Here is a 25505-nt window from a genome sequence, read left to right as displayed (position 1 = left end):
ATCAAGTGTTCAGCTCTCAGCACAAAGGAGGCCCTGGAGTGGGTGGCTCCTCTCTACAGTTAGGTCATCCTGATGAGTGTTCAGCTTTTAGCAGAGAGGGTAGCTCCACTCTGCAGCTGAATGTCCTATCATCTCTCCATCCTCTGCCTTGCTCTGGCTGAGCCCAGGGCTTTTACAGAACTCAGAGAGGAGGAAGTGTATGCCAATTGGTTCATGGGTGGCCTGGTAAAAGGTACCACAAATCCCCATTCCAGTCTGTGGGACTTGCAGCCTAGCCTTCAGCCTTTATGCCCTCCCTGACCTGAAGGTGGGGCCTTGCCAGGGACCTGCTCCCTTTTACCTAGAAGCCAGTCTGCCTCCTCTGCCTTTCATGGCGCCCAGGCTACTTGTGCCAAGGGGCATCTACAGGCCATTGCTGAGTCACCGTCAGTCCCTAACCTTGGTTATATCCGCCATGCTTGTCAGTGCCCAGTTTGCCCAATCATGTGCTTCCCCACCCCCCAACTCACCCCCCGACTGTGACAGTGTGCTGGGTCATCTCCAACCCCCTCTGAGATAGGAACAGAGGCAGGAATGGGGAGAGGCCAGGCAGCAGGAGCAGGCACCTCCAAGCCTGCAAGGGTAAGGGAGACCTAGGAGGTTGGGGAGTGCAGCTGCTGCCTTCTCCCAGCTCCTGCCGATTCTGTGGAACATGCACCTCCAGCCACATCCCCTGGCAGCCTGGGGTGGGGGCTCCTGATCCTCGCTGTGCCTGGGCCAGTATCTGGGGAAGGGCTGACATTGCCCCAAGCTCCCCCATTGCCCAGAGGCTAAGGGGTGGCCCAGAGCAGATTGCAGGCCCCAGGCCTGGCCATCAAAAGTGTCAGGTTGGGAGGTCACCTCACCAGGTGGACCACGCAGAGCCTCCGCCTGAGGCCCAGGAACCCAGCACCCTTGGTGGGGTGGGCGCAGTGACTGTGCTGCTGGCCAGGTCCCCAAAGCTGGAGCCGCTCCTGCCTCCCACCCTGCTCCTGAACCACGGCCCCAGCTCCACAAAGGAACCCTGTCTGTCTGACTACAATACTCCCCTGCTGTGCTGCTCCGGGCCTGACCCCATTGCAGCAGCCCCCATGGCAGCAGGCTGTGAGGGGTGGTAGAAGGGGGTGGCTGTCTGCCTCCTTCCTGCGCCCTCTGGCCTGCTGCTGCTATCACTTTCTAGAGTTTTCTGATCCTCCTATAGTTTCTACTAGTGTTTCTTGTACATAAGAAGCATTCAAAAAGAGGTTTGACATACTATTTAGAAGTCAAACCTTCTCCGCATAACAATTAGAGGTGATTTGAAAATCATTTAAAAATTTTTTATGGATAAGGGACTTACTTTAATGTATATTTTTTACATTTTATTTAGTATATTTAATAAAACCTAACTTTGTGAACTGGTGGTTTTATAATCCAGTCAAGTTGCTTCATTAATTTGAGATGATGTTACTGAAAATAACGGGGTAAATAATTAACTTTGCCTTTTTGGAAAAAGTTATAAAAGGTTAGAAAGTAATTTCTAATTGACAATTAATTGAGGAAAGTAAATCTATCTCATACTACTTAAAAAATAAATATCCTGGGCCAGGCATGGTAGCTCACGCCTGTAATCTCAGCACTTTGGGAGCCCGAGGCGGGTGGATTACAAGGTCAAGAGATCGAGACCATCCTGATCAACATGGTGAAACCCCGTCTCTACTAAAAATACAAAAAATTAGCTGGACACGGTGGTGTGTGCCTGTAATCCCAGCTACTTAGGAGGCTGAGGCAGGAGAATTGCCTGAACCCAGGAGGCGGAGGTTGCAGTGAGCCGAGATCGCACCATTGCACTCCAGCCTGGGTAACAAGAGCAAAACTCCGTCTCTGAATGAATGAATGAATGAATGAATAAATAAATAAATATCCTCCCTCTACCAAAAGTAGGTATACTTTGGTATTAATGCCAGAGATTATTTGGTAAGCTGGTTATCATCACATTTTCCTGATTATTCAAACATCTGAAGAAGCTAAATTATGCTACTATTATTTTTTTTATAAGCATCAACTTTTCTTTTGTTTTAGCTGAATGGTCAGATATGCCTGATATTATTTATACAATAAATAGCTTGTTTCTCTTCCTACCTCAGCAAATACTGAGCAGTTTCCCCTTCAAAAGAAGCTGTGATGGTTTTAGTTTCAACAGGGTGAACTCATTGTGTTTAATGAGTAAGATGTTGTGAAACTTTGTGACTTGGCATGTATTCAAAAAACCCGGATGTCCTGGAGTATTTTTTTTTTTTTTTTTTGAGACAGAGTCTTGCTCTATTGTCCAGGCTGGAGTACAGTGGTGTGGTCACAGCTCACTGCAACCTCCACCTCTTGAGTTCAAATGATTCTCATGCCTCAGCCTCCAAGTAGCTGGGATTGCAGCCACCGCACTGGCTGATTTTTTGTGTTTTTTGTACAGACAGGGTTTTGCCATGTTGACCAGACTGGTCTTGAATTCCTGGCCTCAAGTAATCCGCCTCCCTCAGCTTCCCAAAGTGCTGGGATTATAGGCATGAGCCACATGCCCAGCTGAGTAATTTTACTGATGCGCTATGTGATATATTTAGGAATTCTAGCTTCAAGAAGTATAGACCTTTAGAGCTGAAAGGGAATGTATTGATTTAGTCCAACCTTTTTGTTTTAGAGAAAATCAAGGCCTGAGAGAGGAACTAACTTGTGCAATATAATTTATTCATATAGCAAATATTTACTGAGTTCCTGCCATGCCACATACACTGTATTAGGTAATGGGTATACAGTGAGAGCAAAACAGAAACAACTCCTGTTCTCAAGAATCAGACAGTGTATTAGTAGTGTGCAATGTGGGGTGATTTGGTCCCTAGTGCCTTTGCCTTCATTGCCAGGGTTGACCCCGCCTATCTAGCTATGTGGGTAAGCCTTGCTTCTCTCAACATGTCTCTCAAACCTCCAAGATCCATTTAGGAAATGGCTACCCTAATAAGGCTGATGAATAGTCACATCCCCTTCTAAAGCCTTGTTATTGTGAGTCCTACTCTGGACTTGTTCATGGAGCAGGATGCCTTTTTTTTTGAGACGGAGTTTCACTCTTGTTGCCCAGGCTGGAGTGCAATGGTGCGATCTTGGCTCACTGCAATCTCCACCTCCTGGGTTCAAGTGATTCTAGTGCCTCAGCCTCCCAAGTAGCTGGAATTACAGGCATGCACCACCGCGCCCAGCTATTTTTGTATTTTTAGTAGAGACAGGGTTATACCATGTTGGTCAGGCTGGTCTTGAACTCCTGACCTCAGGTGATCCACCTGCCTCAGCCTACCAAAGTGCTGGGATTACAGGCCTGAGCCACCTCGCCTGGCTGCCTTTTTTTTTTTTTAATCACAGTGTGTTGATTTGTATGCCATTTGCCTACCATTCTTTCTTCACAGTTTTGAAGACATTGTAAAAATCATATTATGTTTTAGTATGTTTATTCCAAAGCAGATTTAATAAAAACTGAACTGTAGTTTTAGGTAAACTTCTAAGCCATGTTGTGTGCCTGTATCCCAGATACTTGGGAGGCCAAGGCGGGAGGATCTTGAGTTCAAGCCCAGGCTGGGCAAAATAATGAGACCCTGCCTCCAAGACAACAAACGAAAAAGAATTGCCTTCTTTCAGCATATAATTTAAGGAAAGGTAGGCAATTTATAATTGGAATTATTTGATCAAAGATCATGGTTTTTTTTGTAACTTTTAGAAGTTTTCTTGGGCAGAACATTGTTATATTTCATTTTCTTGCAGATAGAAGAACAGTAGAGGGCAGTGCAGTGTAGTGGCAGAAAGAGAGCTTTGGAATCCCATTGCCTTAGGTTGTAATCATAACCTAAGCTCTGTGTGTGTGTGTGTGTGTGTGTGTGTGTGTGTGTGTGTGTGGTGTGGGTGAAAGAGAGAGAAATAATCTAGGACAAGTTAATTAATTTCTCTAAACCTCAATTCTCACATATATAAAATTAAGACAAATACTATTTACTCACAAGATTAGGAGCCTCAAGTGAGAATGTGTATAAAGCACCTTAGCCTAGCATTTGGTGCCATGACTACCTACCTCTACTAGAGTTTAAACCTCTTGAAGGTAGGGACTTTGTTTTATTCCATTTTCTATTTCTAGCACACAGATCCATGCCTGGTATATAGAAGATAAACAGTAGTTTTTTTTTAATAAATGAATTTTTGCCATCCAAAATTTAAATATATGGTTATTTAAAATCTTAGATCTTTAGGTAGTCTTATAAAAATTTCTAAAAATATTTTTCCTAGTTTTGCTCCTACTCTGAGAAACTAAGCTTGTCTTACTGGTAGATTCTAGATCAGTATTATTTGAACTTTTTTTCTTACTTGTAAGCTATAATATAAAATACTTTTTATTTGTTTATGTACATTTCATATATATATGTGTATATAAAAAATTCATGAAACAATACTTTTACTATACATTCTGGTATTATTTCTTTTAGTTTGTTCTATATCATTCTTTTAAAAGTGTGTCTGAACCCACTAATATATCTCACAATCCATGGATGATGACCTGCAGTTTGTAAAAACACTATTATTGGTCACCCTGTGGTAGAATTCATTTATTTTCAAATTCTAAGAAGGAACAAAACACCTTACAAGTTGTGCATAACTTATTATTTGGATTTTTCTTTCTGACTTTTTTTTTGAGACAGAGTCTTGCTCTGTTGCCAGGCGCCAGGCTGGAGTGCAGGGGCACATCTCGGCTCACTGCACCCTCTGCCTCCTGAGTTCAAGCAATTCTCCAGCCTCAGCCTCCTAAGTAGCTGGGCCTACAGGCGCACGCCACCATGCCCAGCTAATTTTTGTATTTTAGTAGAGACGGGTTTCACCATGTGGGCCAGGATGGTCTCAATCTCTTGACCTCTTGATCCCTCCCAAAGTGCTGGGATTACAGGTGTGAGCCACCTCGCCTGGCTTCCTCCTGACTTGTCTATATGTTTCAGTTATTTCCAGTGAGACTGAACCACAAATATTTATGTCAGATGTTCTACTTTTAGATTGCCTTCCCTGAAATACAAATGAGTGTTGAGTTAGGAAATTGATCAGAAATATAGTTGTCAGGCCTGTGTATTGCTCATATGAGTCTATGGGGTCTATGATTAGTTAGGACAGCTGCCATAAAGGTTTATATTTGTCTTCTTAAGCCACTATAAACTTGAGGCTGAGCCCTTTCGAGCTAGTAATTATGATTGTTTTCTTCTCTGGAAGAAGAAACTGTTCTGTGGATTTATCAAACTTTCTTCTCTCTCCTTTTATAAATTGGACACAGTTATGAAATGTGGCCAGAAAGCATATAATGTAACCAATTCAGTTTTTTTGTGTGTGAATATCACCTCCTTTTATCATGCAGACAACTATTCTTTCCCCAAAGTAGAGATCAGACTGAGCAGTAGCAATGTGTTTTAAATATTGAAGTATGTTTGGCTGGAAGTAGATTACTGATGGAAAAGGAAGAGCATGAGGAAAATAATTACCCACATGTTTTCAACAACACTGTTGAAAGGTTAGATTTGGTCCAGAAAAGGACCAGAAAGCTTATTTTCGAGGAATATTTTCTGTGTCATTAAATAGGGTATCATGAATGAACCCATTTAACACCAGAAAATTGTAATCTAAAACAAAAAAAGAACCAAATGAACAGTGTATAACTGTAAAAATACAATATCTGATGTTAAGAAATAGACAAATTTGGCCGGGTGCAGTGGTTCACGCCTGTAATCCTAGCACTTTGGGAGGCCAAGGTGGGCGGATCACGAGGTCAAGAGATTGAGACCATCTTGGCCAACATGGTGAAACCCCGTCTCTACTAAAAATACAAAAATTAGCTGGGCGTGGTGGTAAGCGCCTGTAGTCCCAGCTACTCGGGAGGCTGAGGCAGGAGAATTGCTTGAACCTGGGAGGTGGAGGTTGCAGTGAACTGAGATCCTGCCACTGCACTCCAGCCTGGCGCCTGGTGACGGAGTGAGACTCTGTCTCAAAAAGAAAAACAAAAAAACTCGGTAAAATCTACTAACAGTAGTACAACTTTCAGAAAGTTGGAGCTGCTATCCTACAATGTATACATATTTCAAAACATCATGTTATATGCAATAAATATATACAAAAAAAAGAAAGACAAATCCATACATGTAGTAGGAAGTTTAAAATAGGCCTCTTTCTGTAATTGTTATATCATAAAGACAAAAATGTGAATAAGGATACAGTGATTTAAATGACATAAATAATCTGACATAATGAACAATGTACAGAATACTGTCCTTATATCTAATTTTCCTGCAGAATCTGTTTACTAATTTGAGGTGTAGTTGACTAAGAAACCAGCTGTCACACTTAGTGAAGATGCATCTGGTTCTATTAGTGCTGTGTTACTTTGTTTTTAAGATTATATATTAAAAATCAAACAACAAACATACACAGCTTAAAATAGGCCCAGGAGCAGTAGAGCACACCTGTAATTCCAACACTTTGGGAGGCTGAAGTAGGAGGATTGCTTGAAGCCAGCCTGGGCAATGTGGTGAGACCTCATTTCCTAAAAAAATACAAAAATTAGCAGGGTATGGTGGTACATGCCTGTAGTCCCAGCTACTTGGGAGGCTGAGGCAGGCAGATAGTTTGAGCCCAGGAATGTGAGGCTGCGGTGAGCTATGATTATGCCACTGCACTCCAGCCCTTTTTTTTTGGACAGGGTGAAACCCCACATCCAAAAAAAAAAAAAAAACACAGCTTATAACAAAGGTTTATAGATCAAGTCTAATAATTCTTAGCATGGCAACAAAGATCCCACAGTCTGACGCAAGCCTATAATTTTAGCCTTAGCTCCTACCTCTCCTCTGCCACTGGACTACTTGTCCTTCCCAAATGTGAACCTTCTTCCCATGTTAGGTTATTCTCTGTCTGCAATGATTTTTACCAGCTTAGCTGTAATCTCTTCTGAAACCTCTCCTGTAATAACTATCACTATCCTACCTTCGAGAGTTTATTGTTTATACAGTATCATCAGTATAATACTTACCCACTTATGTTGTTAATAGTTTTTTTGGTGTGTTTCCTCTTAGTGTGTGAATTCTTTGATGATAAGGACAGTGCAGGGCTATTCATTTTGGAGTTATCTTTGTGCAAAATGTATTAGCAGGAAGGAGTCCTAGAGGAGGGAAAGCTAGAGGGGTTTTTACAGTCATCTTTAATGAGGTCTCTTTGGAGATAAGGGCTTTACCTAGAGGGCATGTAGGGGAATGAAAAGGGAATATAAAACATATAAGAAAGTATGCAAAAAGAATTGCAGAATTGATCATCATTTAAATGGTAGAACAGAATGTCAAGGAGAGGATGTTAAAGATATGACTTTGAGGATTTTGAATCTGGATAAGAAAAAATGGAAGTGGACATAACTAATTGGATGGCGGGGATTGAGAGAAAGAGAGAGAGAGACTGTGTGTGTGTGTGTGTGTGTGTGTGTGTGTGTGTGTGTGTGTGTCTTCAGGTGAAAGAGTAGTGAAACTGGAAATATTAATAGTACTTGATTTACTAGTCACAAGTACCCAATGGGAAGTTAGGAAATAGATTCTAGAGCTTGGGAGAGAGGTCAAGATGAGAAAGAGATTTAGGAGTTCTGAGACATTTGGAAAGCATATGGCAGTGTACGTGATTTTAAAAATTGAATTGATAGTGTTTCCTGGCATAATTTAATTGCGCGGAGCTAGAAGTTCAACCAGAACATATATATAAATGAACGGATGGGTGCTTTTTTTAACCTCCAAATGGTATGCATTTTGTACTGGGATGTTTTCCTTAAGGAATGCCAACAATTAAGATATTAATTCTCAGCCTGATCATATTTTGAAGGTACAGTTGATAATCAAATATGCATTGGTAAAGTGCTTTTGGTCTTACCTGATCTTGCGCAGTAAAGAGCTGGTTCACACTTTTTCTTCCCTTTATTTTCTCTTTTAAAATCTGAGTGCTACCAAATTTAAAAGAAAAGCAAAAAGGTAAAACAATACTTGAAACAGTATTTGCTTGGAGTCATGAGTTGACTTTAGTAAATTGAAACATAACCTAATATAAAGGCTGACCTTTAGGAGCAGTGCAGTTGTGTACTTTGTAACGTGTTAATAGGCCTACATGAAGGTTGAGAACCTACGACTGCTTTAGGATTTGGCCCCCCAGTCTTTAGATCTAATGTATATACATTGGATGTACTTTTTTTTTTTCCTTTTTTCCTGTTTAACTCAGGTGGTAGAGAATGGGAGAGTACAATTTAAAAAAAAAGTTAAAAAAAAAAATACAGTTCAAAGAGCTGTGTGGGAGACAGTGTTAACCAAGTTCTACAAAAATAAAAAGAGAATCAGGACTGTGTAACTTAGTTTAATTCTGTAGAATCATATCATTAGCAAATATATCTTCAGTGGGAGTGGTGAAGGAAATAGATTTTCAAAAGATAAGTTGCTCAGAATACAAAGACCAGGTTCAGTTACTAAGAACTTGATCAACATGAACTTGAATTTTAAAATTAGGAATTTGGGTAATTTTTTTTAAGCGCAACCTCTGATTGTCCCATTCACTTGGCCCAGATTTTCCACCTAAAATTTTTTATGAACATTATGCTCATTAGTTTTTTAAAATACCTCAGAGAGTACAAAGTTATCACTTGATAACTCACTTATTGTCTGTAAAAAATTGTTCAGAATATTCAAAATTGTGAGAGAATTTCTCACTATCCTTTGAAGTAGTTTTAATAAAGTAATATCATTAAGCTCCAAATTGAAATATAGGGTAGAAATTGTCTATTTTCCAAGACTTTAAAATGCTTTTCCCATTTAAGAAAACACATTATAGTTTTCCTGTAAAAGATTAATAGGGTTCTTGTGTAGTGCAGCTTGGTACTTTATAGTTGGCCTGCAGAGGCAAGTGAAAAAAACAAAGTGAAAAAACCTGCTGTGTCTAAGTCTTAACACTGAAGTATTGACTGTGTTTTTTTCTTTTGGCTTTCTGTTTGACAGAAGAATCTTTCTTTAGTATCTTTGAAAGAAGGATTGAATTTATTAGTCTCCCCTCCCCTTTAACACTAGATCTTTCTGTAGTGAAAACAGTGATAAGAGACTTGTTTCCTAATAAAGATAGATTGAGTATCTTAAAACATATGAAGATTAGTTGCATGACAAATTGATTCAAAGAGTTTAATGGAAATGAGTAGATCACTTGATCAGAAGATTTGGCTACCCATAACAGTTAGAATTGGTATTGATGAGAATTTGCAGTAGTACTAGACAGATTCCTAGTGATTACACTTTGAGTCTTGTTCTTTGATACTGGTACCAATGAATGATAGGTTTCTTTCTTCCTTTCCATTCCTTTTTTCTTTTTCTTCTTCTTCTTCTTCTTCTTTTTTTTTGAGACAGAGTTTTGCGATGTTGCCCAGGATGGTCTCAAACTCCTGGGCTCAAGTGATCCACCTGCCTCAGCCTCCTGAGTGCCTGGGACTACAGGCATGAGCCACAAGGTCTGGCTAATTTTTATTTGTATTTTTTGGCAGAGACAGGGTTTCACTATGTTGGCCAGGCTGGTCTCGAACTCCTGACCTCAAGTGATCTGCCCATCTCAGCCTCCCAAAGTGCTGGGATTATTGGCATGAGCCACTGTGCCCAGCCGGGAATGGTTTCATTGTACATTGTATTCAGTTTTTTCAGAGCATAGAAAAGTGCATTAAAAGGTAGGTTTATAAGCAAATTGTATGCCTTTTGACTTCTTGTCAATTCTCCCCTTTGAGTGGAAGAAATACTCTAAGTCAGTGATTTTTATGCTGAGGCACATTTGGGAAGAGTAGGGAGCCTGGGAGGCAGAGATTGCAGTGAGCCACAATCGGTCCAGCCTGGGCAACAGAGCCAGACCCTGTCTCAAAATAAGAACAAGAATAATAAAGAAGAAGAAGGAGCAGCTGCAGCAATAAAATTAAAAGTCTTGAAAGTGGCCATAGAAAAATGATGTGTATATAAAGGGGAAGAAAAATTCAAATGATGAATTTCTCAGCAAAAGCCATTAGAGGCGGAAGGTAATGACACAAAATTGTTAAAGCACTCTGAAAAAAAAACAGCTCAAAAACAAACAGTAAAAACAACAAACTACCAACCCACAACCCAGAGTTTTAAATCCAATAAAAACGTCCTTCAAGAATGATGGCAAAATACACATTCTCAGAGATGGAAAACTAAGAGAATCCATTATAAGTAGACTTGCTTTAAAAGAAATTCTAAAGAAAGTTCTTCAGGCAGAAGAGAAATGATACCACAAAGAGACTTAGAACTTCAGGAATGAAGGAAAAGCAACATAAATGGTAAATATAATTAGCTGTTTTTCTCCCCTTAAGTCCCTTAGAATGTGTATGACAGTTGAAAGTAAAAACTATAACATTGTTTAGTGGGGCTTTCAATACAGCATGTATTATAAGTCAAGTACAACATAAAAGGGGAGGATAAAGGGTATGGTATGTAGGTCTGTACATTCCTCTTGGAAGTAAAATATTAATTTTAGGTAGAACTGTGAAAAGTTAAGTTTGTAAATTGCATTTACTAGAGCAACTAACCAGTACAGTTAAAAACACAATTCCATAGAAGGCAGGAAAAGGGAAGCAGTGGGATTACAATGAGAGGGGCAAACAGAAAAATAATTAGGAAGTAGACCTAAATCCAAACATATCAATAGTTATATTCAGTGTAAATGGTGCAAATACACCAACCAAAAGACAGGAATTGTAAACCTGAATTAAAAACAAGACCCAACTCTATGCCATCTATGCAACTACAAGTAACTTTATTTAGTTAATTTTTATTTGTTTATTTTTTTGAGATGGAGTCTTACTCTGTCACCCAGATTTTGGAGTGCAGTGGTACGATCTTGGCTCACTGTAACCTCTGCTTCCAGGTTCCTAAGTGTTCTTCTGCCTCAGCCTCCCAAGTAGCTAGGACTGTAGGTGTCCACCACCACACCCAGCTAATTTTTGTATTTTTAGTAGAGACAGGGTTTCCCCATGTTGGCCAGGCTGGTCTTGAACTCCTGACCTCAAATGATCCACCTGCGTTGGCATGAGCCAACCGCACCAGCCCACTGCGTTGGGATTACAGGCGTGAGCCACCATACCAAGCCAGAAACTCACTTTAAATATAATGATATAGTAAGTTAAAAGAATGGAAAAAAAATACGCCATACACACACACAAACCAAAAGAACAATGGAGTGGCTATGTGAATATCAGGTAAAACAGACATCAGAGCGAGGAAAAATGCCAGAGATAAAGAGGGACATTACATAATGATAAAAGGGTAGATTCACCAAGATGACATAATTTTAGATAATGAAGATAGCTATTACATTTTACATATGCAAAAAACTTAGATTCGTTTACATTTACATGGTCCTGAAATTGTTATTTTTATGTGTTCTCTGTTTTGTTTCCTCACCAGGACTCTAAACTCTAGATGGAAATGTATCTTGTTTATAATTCCCAATAATCTTAGTATAATGCCTTACACACATTGACCATTGCATTGTGACCAATGTAGTGGTAAAAATTGGAACAGATTTTTAATAAATATTATGTACAATGAATAGCATGTGTGTGTTTATGTGTATATGTACAAGTGAAAGTTACCACAGATGATTATTGGTCAGCAATGACTAAAGGTGACTAATACCACCTAATGACTAAATATGGCTTGGTAGGGATAGGAAAATCAGCATCTTAACTATTTCCTGCCAGACCCAAGAGAGTAAGAGGAAGCTAAAAGATTGCCTTGTCCTAGGAGACAAGGTTGAGACCAAGTTATTAGGCTTATGGTGATCATAAACCTGCATGTATTCTGAGAAGACAAAGTCTATTTGACATCCCCACATGGATATTCAATGGGCATTTCAAACTTAATGCATTAAAAACAAACATCTTAATTTTTCACTGCTCCAACCTCCTTTCATTCAACATATATTTATTGAAGAGATACTATGTGCCACGTACTGTTATAGTGCTTGGAATGTCCATCAATGGGCATAACAAAGATCTCTGCCCTTGTGTTATAATCCGGCAGAGAGAAACAGACAGTAGACAATAAACATAATAGGTAAATTGTTAAGTGTTGTAGAAAAAAGAACAAGGTAGAAAAAGCACCGGTGCCAGTAACAGTAACAGTGGTGGCTTCAGTGCTGGTACCAGCCTGACCGCCACTCTCACATTTGGGCTCTTCGCTGGCCTTAGTGGAGCTGGTGCCAGCACCAGCAGCAACTCTGGTGCCTGTGGTTTCTCCTACAAGTGAGATTTCAGATATTGTTAATCCTGCCAGTCTTTCTCTTCAAGCCGGGGTGTATCCTCAGAATCCTACTCAACACAGCACTCTAGGCAGCCACAATCAATCAATTGAAGTTGACAGTCTGCATTAAATCTATTTGCCATTTCAAAAAAAGAAAAAAGGTAAGAATAACTGGGAGTGCTGGTAGATGGGCTTGGGAATAATGATGGAGGAATTTAAGTAGCAACTTCAAATGGGGAGGTCAGAATGACCCGACTTCATTGTCATATTGAAATTAGAGCAAAGCGCCGGAGTTGAGGAAGTTAGTCAAGTAGTCCTTACTACTATCTGGGGGAAGAGCATTCCAGGCAAACGGAACAAGTAGAGCAAAATCAGGAGGTACTTAGAGTATCCAGTGAACAGCAAGGAGGCCATGTGTCTGGTGCAGAGCCAGTGATGGGGAGAGTATAAAAGAAGGTTTAGGAAGGAAGGCTGGGTGATGGGGGTCAAATCATATAGGGTCTGGGGCCACCGAAAAGACTTTGAATTTTAGTCTGAGTGAAATACAGGGAGTCACTGAACTGTTTTGAACAGAGAAATAAACATCTGACTTGCATTTTAATAGAATTACTCTGGCATCTCTGTTGAGCAAAGAATATAGAAGGGCAAGGGCAGGAACAGGAACCTGTTAAGGGTGATTGTAGAAATACATGCAGAGAAATGACAGTGGCTTATACAAGGCCACAGCGATGGAGATGAGGAGAAATCTTTGGATTCTGAATATATTTTGAAATTAGAGTTGGCATGGTTTTCTGACATTTTGGGTGTAAAATGTAAATCCAAGGCTTTTTGCCTAAGTAACTATTTAATAGAAGGACGGAAGTGGCATTAACTTCAGTGGGAGAAACTGGGTGCAGCAGGTTTGGAGAAGATGAGTAGTTGAGTTTTGGATATGTTAACTCTGTGATAACCAAGTGAAGACTTTGACTAGGCAGTTGGATGTACAAGTTTGGAGTCTGAGAAGAAGTCCAGGCTAGAGATAGAAATTTGAGATCATGTTTAAAACCATGGGACTGTATGAGTTTCATTATACCAAGGAAATAAGTAGTAAGAGAAGAGGACCAAGGATAGAGCCTTAGGGATGCCACATCTGTTGCCTTTGTTCTCTTTCATCTTTTCAGTGAGTAGTACCGCTAACTCCCTGATTTCTCAAGCCTAAAATCTAGAAGTCATCATTGATTACTTCCTTCTACAACCAGATCTGTCCTCTTTGTCTCCACTACTACCAATCTAGTCCAAGTCACCGTTATCTTCTAATTCATCTCCATGCTTCCACTTTGGCCCCCACCAGTCATTCTGCATCCAGCAGTCAGAATGATCTTAACAGGAGGAAGGTAATTCCAACTGTATCACACCTCTGTGCAAAGCCTGCCGGTGTTCTGCACAGCAAACGTTATGAATGAATATTCTGACTCACAAATCAGCCTGAAATATTGTCAAACATGAAACGAGAGTGAAAAGACAGCCTACAGAATGGGAAAAAATATTTTTACCCTAATAAAATATTAACCCCCTAAAAAGGGTTAATATCTAGAATATACAAAGAACTCCTACAACTCAACAACAAAAACAATCTAATTTAAAAATGGGCAAAGAACTGAAATGGACATTTCTCTAAAGAATAATGGCCAATAAACATCGAAAAGATGCTCAACACATGTTCATTGCAGCATTATCTACAATTACCAAGAGCTGGAAGCAACTAAATGTCAATTGACAGATGAGTGGATAAAGATAAGTTTATATATACAAAAAATGGAATCTTATTCAGCCTTAAAAAAGAAGGAAATCCTGTCATATGCTAAAACATAGAGGAACCTTAAGGATATTATGCTAGGTGAAATAAGCCGCAAAGAAGAAATACTGCATATTTCCACTTATATGAGGTATCTGAAGTAGTCAAACTCTTACAAACAGAAAGTAGAAAGGTAATTGCCAGGAGCTGAGAAGAGAGGGAAAAGGGAAGTTGTTCAATGGGTACGGAGGTTCATTTTTGCAAGATGAAAATGTTCTAGAGCTCTATTGCACAACAATGTGAATATAGTTAACACAATTGTACTGTATATGCAAAAATGGTTACTATGGTGAATTTTGCATTGTGTTCTTTAATGCCATAAAACAAAAGCAAAATCCCTCCAGTGGTTCCTACTGCACTTGGAGTAAAATCCCAAACTCCTTACCCTAGCTGCCAAAGCCCTTTATGATCTTGTTTTTCCAGAATCCATCAAACTCGTCTTAGGCCATTCTTCCCTTGTCTGTTATTGTCCAGCCACAGTAGCTTTCTTTCTATTCCTTACACTCACCAAACTTTTTCCTCTGCCTTTGAAATGTTCTTCCTGCTGACTTTTACCAGGCTGGCTGCATCTTGTTTTTTGGATCTTGACTTAACATACCTCCTCACAAAGCCTTTTTTTTTTTTTTTTTTTTTTTTTTGAGTTGGAGTTTTGCTCTTGTTGCCCATGCTGGAGTGCAATGGCGTGATCTTGGCTTACCACAACCTCCACCTCCTGGATTCAAACCATTCTCCTGCCTCAGCCTCCCGAGTAGCTGGGATTAAGGTGTGGTGCCTAGCTAATTTTTGTATTTTTAGTAGAGACAGGGTTCCAGGGTTTCACCATGTTGGTCAGGCTGGTCTTGAATTCCTGACCTCGTGATCTGCCCACCTCAGCCTCCCAAAGTGCTGGGATTACAGGCGTGAGCCACCACGCCTGGCCCTCACAAAGCCTTTTTATGACTATCTGGTTGCCACCAGTCACTAGCTATATCACATCACTCTACTTAAATTTTCTGCCTAGCACTTCTTACTCTCTGATATTTTTCTCATTTATCTTTATTTACTGTCTGCTTCCCCTATATAAGAATTTTGTACATTTTTAAAATTTTAGAATTTAAATTTTTTTAATTTAAATTCTCATAAAAAAATGTTAAAAGAAAGCAGGGACCTTGTCTGTTTTGTTCATCACCATATTTCCAAGCACCTAGAATAGTGCCTGGCATATAATAGGTGCTCAGTAAATATTTGCTGAATGAAAACTGAAATTCCTAGTTTTAAATGATTATTTCTTGAAAAGGACTGCTCTTTTCCCCAAGCTCCAGACCTGTCTTTTTGGATTCCTTCTTGGGTATTTCTATCTAAATATTCTGCAAATACCTCAAATTCAACATGCCCCTCTCCGCTCAGTTACTCTGCCAGATCTTATTTTTTCTCTGTTATTGGCATCATTATTAGCCCAATTGATCAGGCCAGAGGTCTTCTTTGATTCCTTTCTTTCTCTCAATTCCCACCATCTATCAGATCCTGTCAGTATCCTATCTCCCATCTTTCCCTTCTCTTCCACACAGTTGCCGCCACATCATTTTAGGCCTAATTACTTTTTACTTGGATCATTGTAAGAAACCATCTAACTGGGCTTTTTGCTTCCAATCTCCCATGCCTTTCCAGACTGTACTATCTATCTTCTATTCATATTGCTACTTTTCTGTTCAAAACTAACAAATAAAATGCTATTTTTTATGCCTTGGAAAGCCAAGGAAACCTTTATCCTCAGCCTCCTTTAGACCCCACTTACCTTTCCAGCCTCACCCTTCATGACACCCCTGAAGCTCTGTGCTCCTGCTCTAATACTGTGGCCTTATCAGTCTCACAGCTGGTGGTCAGCATACACAAGCAGCCTCCACCTTTACAAAGCCATTTCCTCTAACTGCAGTGCTCCTGGACCCCCACATCTCTTTTGCTGACTCATAGTTTTAAGATCTAACTAAAAAACTGCCTCCCCCAAGAAGCCTTCATAGATCTTCCCTCAACTCCATAACTGAAATTAGTGGCATAGACCCATAATAGCTCTATTATTAATAACATTTTTTTTTCTTTTTTTTTCCAAGACAGGATCTTACTTTGTTACCCAGGCTGGGATGCAGTGGTACAATCTTGGCTCACTGCAGCCTTGACCTCCTGGGCTCAAGCAATCCTCCCACTTCAGCCTCCTGAGTAGCTATAACTACAGGTGTGTGCCACCATGCCTGGCTAATTTTTTGTGTGTTTTTTATAGAGACAGTTCTACCACATTGTCTAGGCTGGTCTCGAACTCCTGAGCTCAAGCAATCCACCCACCTCAGCCTCCCAAAGTGCTAGGATTACAGGCATGAGCCACCTCACCCAGCCTATTATTTTTTAAATTGTGGTAAAGTATATATAATATAAAATTTACCATTGTAACTGTTTTTAACTGCACAATTCCCTGGCATTAAGTACATTTACATTGTTGTTACAACATTCACCACTGTCCTCTACTACCATATTTAATTATTTATGGATGTAGTTGTCCCCTTCTCTGATTGGAAACAAACGCCTGGCATTATTTATAAGTGCTCAAATTAACATGGATGAACAAGAATAGAATCAGATCATCTCCTTTTTGTATCCTGAGATTAGACGGCACATCACCAGCATCCTTGTAATCCTGCTTGGGTAACTTTAGGATTGTGTTCCGTTTTCTTCTTTGTACTTCTTATTCAAAATGGCATTGGTTAGAGTTCACAGAGTCCTGGATTTTTAAAGGTTCTTTTCCCAATTTCTTTACCAGTTTTGATGCTTTACACTTAACCTAGCTTTTTTGTCTTACTGATATGTATTCTATAGATATGCCAGTGAAATGGAGCATATTGTATTAGGTAAGGTGTGCTTATTTCAAGAACTACATGTGTTTCAAAGCACATAATGAAACTTCAGCAAAAATGAAGTAAAGAATTCAGTCTCCAGTAATAATATTGCTGCAATTTTATTTCTGTAAGGTTGTTATTTTTGCTATATTGTTTGTTTTTCTTCAATGTTTATTTATTATTTTATTATTATTATTATATTTTAAGTTCTGGGGTACATGTGCGGATCTTGCAAGATTGTTACATAGGTATACACATGCCATGGTGGTTTGCTGCCTCCATCCACCCACCAACTATATTAGGTATTTCTCCTAATGTTCTGCCTCCCCAATCTCCCCACCTCATGCTATCCCCCCCCAGCCCCCTTCTTCAATGTTTTATAAGCCCCTGTTCCTTTATGAACTCCTAATAAGCTGTGCTTTAAACTATGACATTGACCTTTCTCCAAAAACCGGTTTCAGAATTGTCTTTTTCATGTTCTCTCCCTGCCTTTTCTCTTAGAATCAAATCAGCATGTTTTTGTTTTTGTTTTGGAGACAGTCTCGATCTATTGCCCAGGCTGGAGTGCAGCGGCACTATCTGTTCATTGCAACCTCTGCCTCCCAGGTTCAAGCAATTCTCCTGCCTCAGTCTCCCGAGTAGCTGGGACTACAGGCACGTGCCACCACACCCAGCTAATTATTTGTATTTTTAGTAGAGACAGGGTTTCACCATGTTGCCCAGGGTAGTCTTGAACTCCTGAGGTCAGGCAATCCGCCTGCCTCTGCTTCACAAAGTGCTGGGATTACAGCATGAGCCATTGCACCCCACCCAAATTAGTATGTATTTTTAAATTTTATTTTATTTTTTATTTTTTTGGGAGGAAGGCAGGAAGGGAGGGAAGGAGGACGGTAGGGAGGAAGGAAGGGATGAAGGAAGGAAGGAAGGGAAGAAGAGGGGAGGGAGGGAGGGAAGGGAAGGAAGGAAATCAAGTAATGAGAGAGACATTGCCGACCTGGATCTAGAGGTTTACAAGTTGATTTCTTTTTTTGAGAGAAGGAAAGAAAAAAAAAAAAAACGGAGAGGAAGAAAGAGGGAGAGTAAACGGAAATATTGCTTTATTCTGGAAAAAATTGGGTATTAATAATGGCCAATCAATGTTTCATTTAAACTTATGAATAGGTGTGATGTGGTATTGACAAGAATGTATATTTTGTGTATTTGAAGTGGGGCACTCTATAAATATTTATTAAGTTTACTTGTTCCGGATCTGAGTTCGAGTCCTTGATATCCTTATTAATTTTCTGTCTCATTGAGTCTAAGTCTTTATGTATCTGGGTGTTAGGATCGTTAGCTCTTGTTGTTACATTGATCCTTTTACCACTGTATCTTCGTTGCTTTAAAATCTATTTTATCCGATACGAGATTTGCAACTCCTGCTTTTTATTTATTTATTATTTATTTTTGCTCTCCATTTGGTTGGTAAATCTTTCTCCATCCCTTTGTTTTGAGTCTTTGTGTATCCTTGCATGTGAAACAGGTCTGGATGTAACATGCCGTTGGGTTTTGGCTGTGTCTTTTGACTGGGGGATTTAGTCGATTTAAATTTAGGGTTACTGCCATTTGATGTTAACTGGCTGTTTTATCCATTCGTTGGTGTAAATTCTTCTTTATGTTGGTGCTCTTTACTTTTTGGTATATTTTTAGAAAGGCTAATACTGGTTGTTTCTTTCTGTGTGTAATGCTTCTTTCAGAAGCTCTTGTAAAGCAGGCTGGTTGGTAATAAAATCTCTTGAGTTCTTGCTTGTTCATAAAAGATTTTAATTTTCCTTCAGTTGTGAAGTTTAGTTTGGCTGGATATGAAATTCTGGGCTGAAGGTTCTGTTCTTTGAGGATGTTGAATATTGGCCCCCACTCTCTTCTGGCTTGTGGAGTTTCTGCTGAGAGATCTGCTGTAAGTCTGATAGGCTTCCCTTTGTGGGTAACATGACCTTTCTCGCTGGCTGCCCTTAGTATTTTCTCCTTCATTTCAACCCTGGTGAATCTAACGATTATGTGCCTTGGGGTGGCTCTTCTTGAGGAATATCTTTATGGTGTTCTCTGTATTACCTGGGGTTGAATATTGACCTGCTTTGCTAGTTTAGGAAAATTTTCCTGAATAATATCCTGAAGGGTATTATCCAGCTTGGATTCATTCTCTCCGTCGCATTCAGGTACACCTATCAAACGTAAATTTGGTCTTTTCACATAGTCCCACATTTCTTGGAGACTTTGCTCATTCCTTTTTATCCTTTTTTCTCTAATCTTGTCTTCTTGTTTTATTTCATTAAGTTGGACTTTGACCTCTGATATCCCTTCTTCTGCTTGAACAATTCGAGTGTTTAAACCTGTGCATACTTCTCGGAGTTCCTGTATTGTATTCTTCAGTTCCATTAATTCACTCATACCCCTTTCTAAGTTGTCTATTCTCAATAGGATTTCATCAAACCTTTTTTCAAAGTTCCTAGTTTCTTTACATTGGGCTACAACATGTTCTTTTAACTCACGGAAGTTTGTTATTATCCATTCCTTGAAGAGTACTTCTGTCATTGGGATGCGCTCATTCTCCATCAAGCCTTGTTCCATTGTCGATGTGGAACTGTGATCATCTTTAGAGTGAGAGGCGTTCTGACTTTGAGTATTCTCAGCTTTTTTACGCTGGCTTCTTTCCGTCATTGTAAATTTATCCTCCTGTCGTCTTTGAATTTACCAACTTTCAGATTAGGTCTCTTGAGTGGACGTCCAGGTTGTTAGTTCCCAGGGCCAGAGCAGCGGCGTTAAAACTGATGGTGCTTTTCGTCCCAGGATTCTCCTGTCGGGCTTCCTTCTTGTGTCCGTAGTAGGCGACTCTGCCTTCCCAGGGCTCCAAACCTCGGTCAGAAGGGGAACCCGTTCCGTTTACTCTGTGCCAAAGCGCTGCCGCGCTGAGGTGCCGTCACAGCCGCTGCGCCGGGCTCTGGTGTTGTGCTGGGGGCCGGTGCAGGTCCTCCAAACCTGTTTACTCTGCTCCAAGAGCTGCCGCGCCAAGGTGTCGGCGGAACCGCTGCGCCAGCCACGAGAGTCGCACTGGCGACCCGTGTGTTTCCTCCACTGGGGATCTTCTGCTCCGTGAGCGACCAGAATTTGTCTGAAAGCGTGGCGTCCTCTAGTTCTCCGCGCCTTCACTGAGAGCTGCAATCCCAGGATGTTAGCAATTGGCCATCATGGATCGTTCTCCTAGTATGTATTTTTAAACATCATAGAATGCGAGAGATGGAAGGTTCTTTTGTGATCATCTAACATTCACTTTGCATGTAAATAAATAAATACCTGTGTTAATGCCAAGGGGTTCTCATCCAGTAAGTGGCAGAAGAATCTATGATGCAGGGATATCTGTTGGTGCTGTCAATGAAAGGGAAGTTATTCTCCCTCCTGATCTGAAGGATCCTGTGTCACATCATCTGAAATGCACTGGGGGTTGAGGAAAGATGACCCTCAAAATCCACATTTGTACTTTGCAAGAGCAAGGTGAGATCATAGAGAAGTTACACCCCCTCCTGTCTCCACTTTTTAGTCTTTATCCACTAAAAACAAGATTTGAGAAAATCAAGTGACAAGAACGATAGGGTAATAGGTTTTCAACAAAATTAGTTTGTGGGCTTATATAGGTATAAAAATAATGAAGGTGATAGACCATGGATGCTTATTCCCTTTTAAGTTCCATCTTTCATTTACACATTTTGAAAGAATTTTTTGTGTCTTATTTTCCCTTGATTTGTGTAGCTGTGCCACCCTAAATAAAGACTTTCTTTTTGCTCTTGCCACCTTCTTGATAAAGGGAAGTACAGTTAGAATTGTAGATACTTAGTAATGCTTCGATATGAATATCCTTCACAACTTTGACATGTGTACCCTTTATTATCATTCTGTTAGAAATCTTAACTTCTTTGTGCCTCACTTTTTATATCTGTAAAATGGATGAAATAGTAATACCTGCCTCATATAATTGCTGTAAAGATTAAATGCTAATACACATAAAGCTCTTAGAACAGGTCTGGTATATAGTAAACACTCAAATGTAGAGCTATTATCATTATTGTTACTGGTATTATCTGATATAGTCATACTTTTCATAACTGCTCATCCTATCAATTAAATGTATTTTTTTCACTATATATTCTTTTTCAGTGTATATTCCTTTTAACCTTCGTTCTTAGCCTCCACTATAATTCAGATGCCTTCTCCAATTTCAAACAATTTAATGAAAATAAAATTTATACATGCAGAGATGGCTGATTTAATTTCTTCAGCCTTTTGGAGGATAGAATTCTTTTCCTTCTGAGAGTAAACTGATTTTTTTCCATGTTATAGGTGGTATGCAAGATTACAATTATGTATGGGCCAACTGTTTTGAGATCACATTAGAACTGTCTTGTTGCAAGTACCCACCTGCTTCACAGCTTCGACAGGAATGGGAGAACAATCGTGAGTCTTTGATCACATTGATTGAAAAGGTAAAAGTAGATGATTGGAAGTTTGGGGTATAGAAACAGGATTAAATAAGAGAGAAATTTGGATGCATGTGAATGACAGTCTATACAGTATTAGATGTCCTTTATCTGTTTTTATTATTTAAGATTATAAATTATCTTTAAAGATTATAATCTATTAAAACATGTTCTAGCTCTGCTTCCCCTGCCCCTTACCCCTAGCTCTCTGCTCCATAGGGCTTCCTTTGCTTGTCTTGGGACACTTACACAAACTGAAATAATTAGCCAAATTGGTGTTGTTAAGTTCTTACAATGTCATGTGATCATATTTGCTAGTGAGCCTTTACTACTATATGAACCATGGACATCAGTTTAATTTAAACATCACACAGACTAATAGAGCAATTGGATACACCAGCAATTACACCTTGTTGAGAAAATTAGAAATCTGGCTTTGAGGAGAGGGAATTTCAAAAGCACCTTACTAGTGTAGCGTTCAGACACATATGACTTAAGTTCAAGGATTTAATACTTCTATCTGTATTTTATTTAAACTTAAGGGATTGAAAATATTTTGGGGAGAGAGAAGAGTAACCTTATTTTTTAGAAATTCTAGTATCAGTGCAGAGAGAGGTTATGCCCTCTTGCCTTCCAAATTCATGGTCTCTGAGCTTGGATTCTTGTCTTCTTAGGTTCACATTGGAGTTAAAGGATTTGTTAAAGATTCAGTAACAGGATCTGGTTTGGAGAATGCAACCATCTCAGTGGCTGGTATTAACCATAATATCACAACAGGCAGATTTGGTGATTTCCACCGATTACTTGTTCCTGGAACTTACAACCTTACAGTAGTTTTAACTGGGTAAGAATTTAAACTATGTAGATTCTTAGTTAAAATGTCAAGTCTCTGTTTTATATCTAGGACAGAAATACAGTCTAGTGTATGTTATTTATTTTTTGTGGCTTTTATGTGTCTTTATTTTCTGATTTTTCTCCTTTTATAATAAGAAAATACTGTTGTGGAGTTTTCTGTCACATAGTCTGATAGTACAATGGGATATGAAGCATAGTTGTAGCATTAGAGGAAGGACAACTTTTAAAACTTGAAAAGATATTCAGCTATGTAAAGCATTACGTTAAAACTAACTGAATACCAGAGTAGAAGAAACCCAGCGCTCTGTAAATGACATTTTGAAGAACTGTCTTATCAGCTTTCTAATATATTAAATGAGTGGTTTCCCACCTCCCCCGGAAAGCTTTCTGGAAGCTCACTCTGATAAGGATTTAATTGATAACCTTTAATCTTGAACTTTCCTACTTGAAAAAGAAGTTGGAATGTCAGTTTGATAAGCCACTGCAAATAATTGTATAATTTATGACTTCTTTGAGTACTGTAGCAGTGGTTACGTTGGGGTAACAAAAGAGCATCTTTCAACATGCTCTTTCCTTTGAATGTAATTTTTTTGTATACATTCTAGTGCGTGGTATTTGAGAAGATTTGGTAAGAGAAATAGTTCTTCAATCTGGGGTTCTTTGTGAGATAATGTCTTAAAACTCTTAAATTTGCACATCTCTAGTTTGAATTTCGATAGATTGCTAAGTGTAAGAGGATGAAAAGGCTATTGTGCTTTTATAATGTTAAAGCATTGTATGTCTTAACTGTAAACCATTTACTTTTTCAAATTTTTTTTCAGGTATATGCCATTGACTGTTACCAATATAGTGGTGAAAGAAGGACCAGCCACAGAGGTGGATTTTTCCCTTAGGCCATCTGTAACTTCAGTAATCCCTGACACGACTGAGGCTATAGCAACTGCTAGCACAGTTGCTATACCTAATATTCCTTCTGGAACATTATCCTCCTATCAGCCAATTCAGCCAAAGGACTTTCACCACCACCATTTTCCTGATATGGAAATCTTCTTGAGAAGGTTTGCCAATGAATATCCTAACATTACTCGGCTTTATTCATTGGGAAAATCAGTAGAGTCAAGAGAACTTTATGTGATGGAGATATCTGATAATCCAGGTGTCCACGAACCAGGTAATTGGTATGGTCTTACACATAATTTCAGCAGTGCCTCTCAAAGCCATGTTCAATATTGCCATGTTTCATCCAGAAAAGTCACCTATAGTATGTATAACTGGTATTAAGAAAACCTAACTAAAATTAGAAGAAAGAAAAAAAGAAAATGTAACCAATCTTTTCCCAGAAAAGAAGGAAATCCTTTTGCTAACCCATATTAGGCATGATATTTAATACATGCATAGGTTAGATTTATTCTGTTAATAGTGTTTTATTTATTCATATTATATGGCATATATATGCTTTGAGCCTGCTCAGACATATGTATTAGTAAGGAAGCTGCTTTATAAGATGTTTCTGAAGGTTTTTTTCTGCCTCCTTTGCCAAAAATACATGTTTAAAAAAATTTTTAGTCCAGGATTTATATATGCTGGGGTAAAAAAAAAGAGTCTATGATGATTAAAAAGGAAAAAAGTCTTCCATGTAATTTGTTTTCAGGTGAACCGGAATTTAAGTACATTGGAAATATGCATGGAAATGAAGTGGTTGGAAAAGAACTGCTGTTGAACCTCATCGAATACCTTTGTAAGAACTTTGGAACAGACCCTGAAGTCACAGATTTAGTTCGTAGCACTAGAATTCACCTTATGCCATCCATGAATCCTGATGGGTATGAAAAGTCCCAGGAAGGTAAAGAATGGCTGTTAATGCTTAATCTTTTGATAACCATATAGCATGATTATTTTGATGTAGAAGAGAATTTGAACTGGTTCTTTTGGAATTTCTTCTTGTTTTTTTCCTTATAATTTATGATTGATTTTAGCTCTTATATTCTTATGAGATGATCTGGTCCCCTCAACAATTATGTGAGAGAGCACCGAATCCTAACCACTAGACCACCAGGGAGCTTCAATTATGTGATCAAATTTATACTTTTAATGGAGTTTTCCACTTGGTAATGGCTCTTATTTACTAGAAATAGAGTATAAGATTTTTACAAATTGTTTCATTTTAGCAATAGTTCTGTCAACAGAGTCAACTCTAAAATGTTTGGAGAGATTTATTCTGAGCCAAATATGAGTGATCATGACCCATGACACAGCTCTCAGATCTTTAGGACATCTGCCCAGGGTGGCCAGGGTGCAGCTTGGTTTTATACATTTTAGGGAGACGTGAGATGTCAGTCAGATACATTTAAGATATACATTTGTTTTGGTCCAGAAAGGGCCAGGGTTGAAAGAGTTACTATCAATTGAAAGGAATGTCTGGGTTAGGATAACAGGTTGTAGTTACCGAAGTTTTATCATGCAGATGAAGCCTCCAGGTAGCAGGCTTGAGAGAGAATAGATTGTAAATGTTTCTTATCAGACTTAAGGTCTGTGTTGGTATTAAATCCTGATTGGCTTTTCCTGATTTCCAGAAGGGAGGAGGTATAATAGGACAAGTCTGACCCCTACTTCCCATCATGGCCTGAGCCAGTCTTTCAGGCTAACTTTGGAGTCCCCTAGCCAAGAGGAGGGAATCTATTCAGATGGTTGGACAGGGCCTTAGAATTTTGTTTTTGGTTTACAGTTCTTATTAAATCATTATTTTGGGAATCTTATTTCATAAGTGAAAAATCAAACCAGATATCTCTCAAAGCCAGTGACTCTTTTTGACTCTCAGTTCTACTCTTTGCATATTCCAGACCTGCTAATTTATTGACTTCCTGTTTCTTTGACTTCTCTGGGCAATATCATCTTTCCTGGGGTGTTATAGTATGGGCTGGGACAGTAGACCAATACATGCCACCTTAGGCACAACACTAGGGGAGTGAGAATTCATCTTTTCCCAGCCCGTGATTTTTTTCTAGGCAATGATATCTATCAGTAGAATAGGCACCACAGTATGATATGGAGCCTCATGACTTATTACTAGCACTGCCCTGAC

General features: G+C 39.2%; 1 protein-coding gene across 2 annotated transcripts in view; it reads left to right on the top strand.

Annotated features, from left to right (window-relative positions):
• CPD (carboxypeptidase D) overlaps positions 1–25505 on the top strand; it is a 77381-nt gene that overhangs the window by 9399 nt on the left and 42477 nt on the right. For both annotated transcript variants that reach the window (XM_008997139.5, XM_002748211.7), the window contains exons 3-6: positions 21432–21574; positions 22243–22412; positions 23245–23594; positions 24075–24266. In XM_008997139.5, the coding sequence (XP_008995387.1) occupies positions 21432–21574; positions 22243–22412; positions 23245–23594; positions 24075–24266 (855 nt within the window). The remainder of the gene's footprint in view (positions 1–21431; positions 21575–22242; positions 22413–23244; positions 23595–24074; positions 24267–25505) is intronic.

This window comes from Callithrix jacchus, chromosome 5 (genome assembly GCF_049354715.1).
Source record: "Callithrix jacchus isolate 240 chromosome 5, calJac240_pri, whole genome shotgun sequence".
Lineage (NCBI taxonomy): Eukaryota > Metazoa > Chordata > Mammalia > Primates > Cebidae > Callithrix > Callithrix jacchus.
The sequence above is the reverse complement of the archived record's forward strand: the minus strand, read 5'-3'. Positions and strand labels throughout refer to the sequence as shown.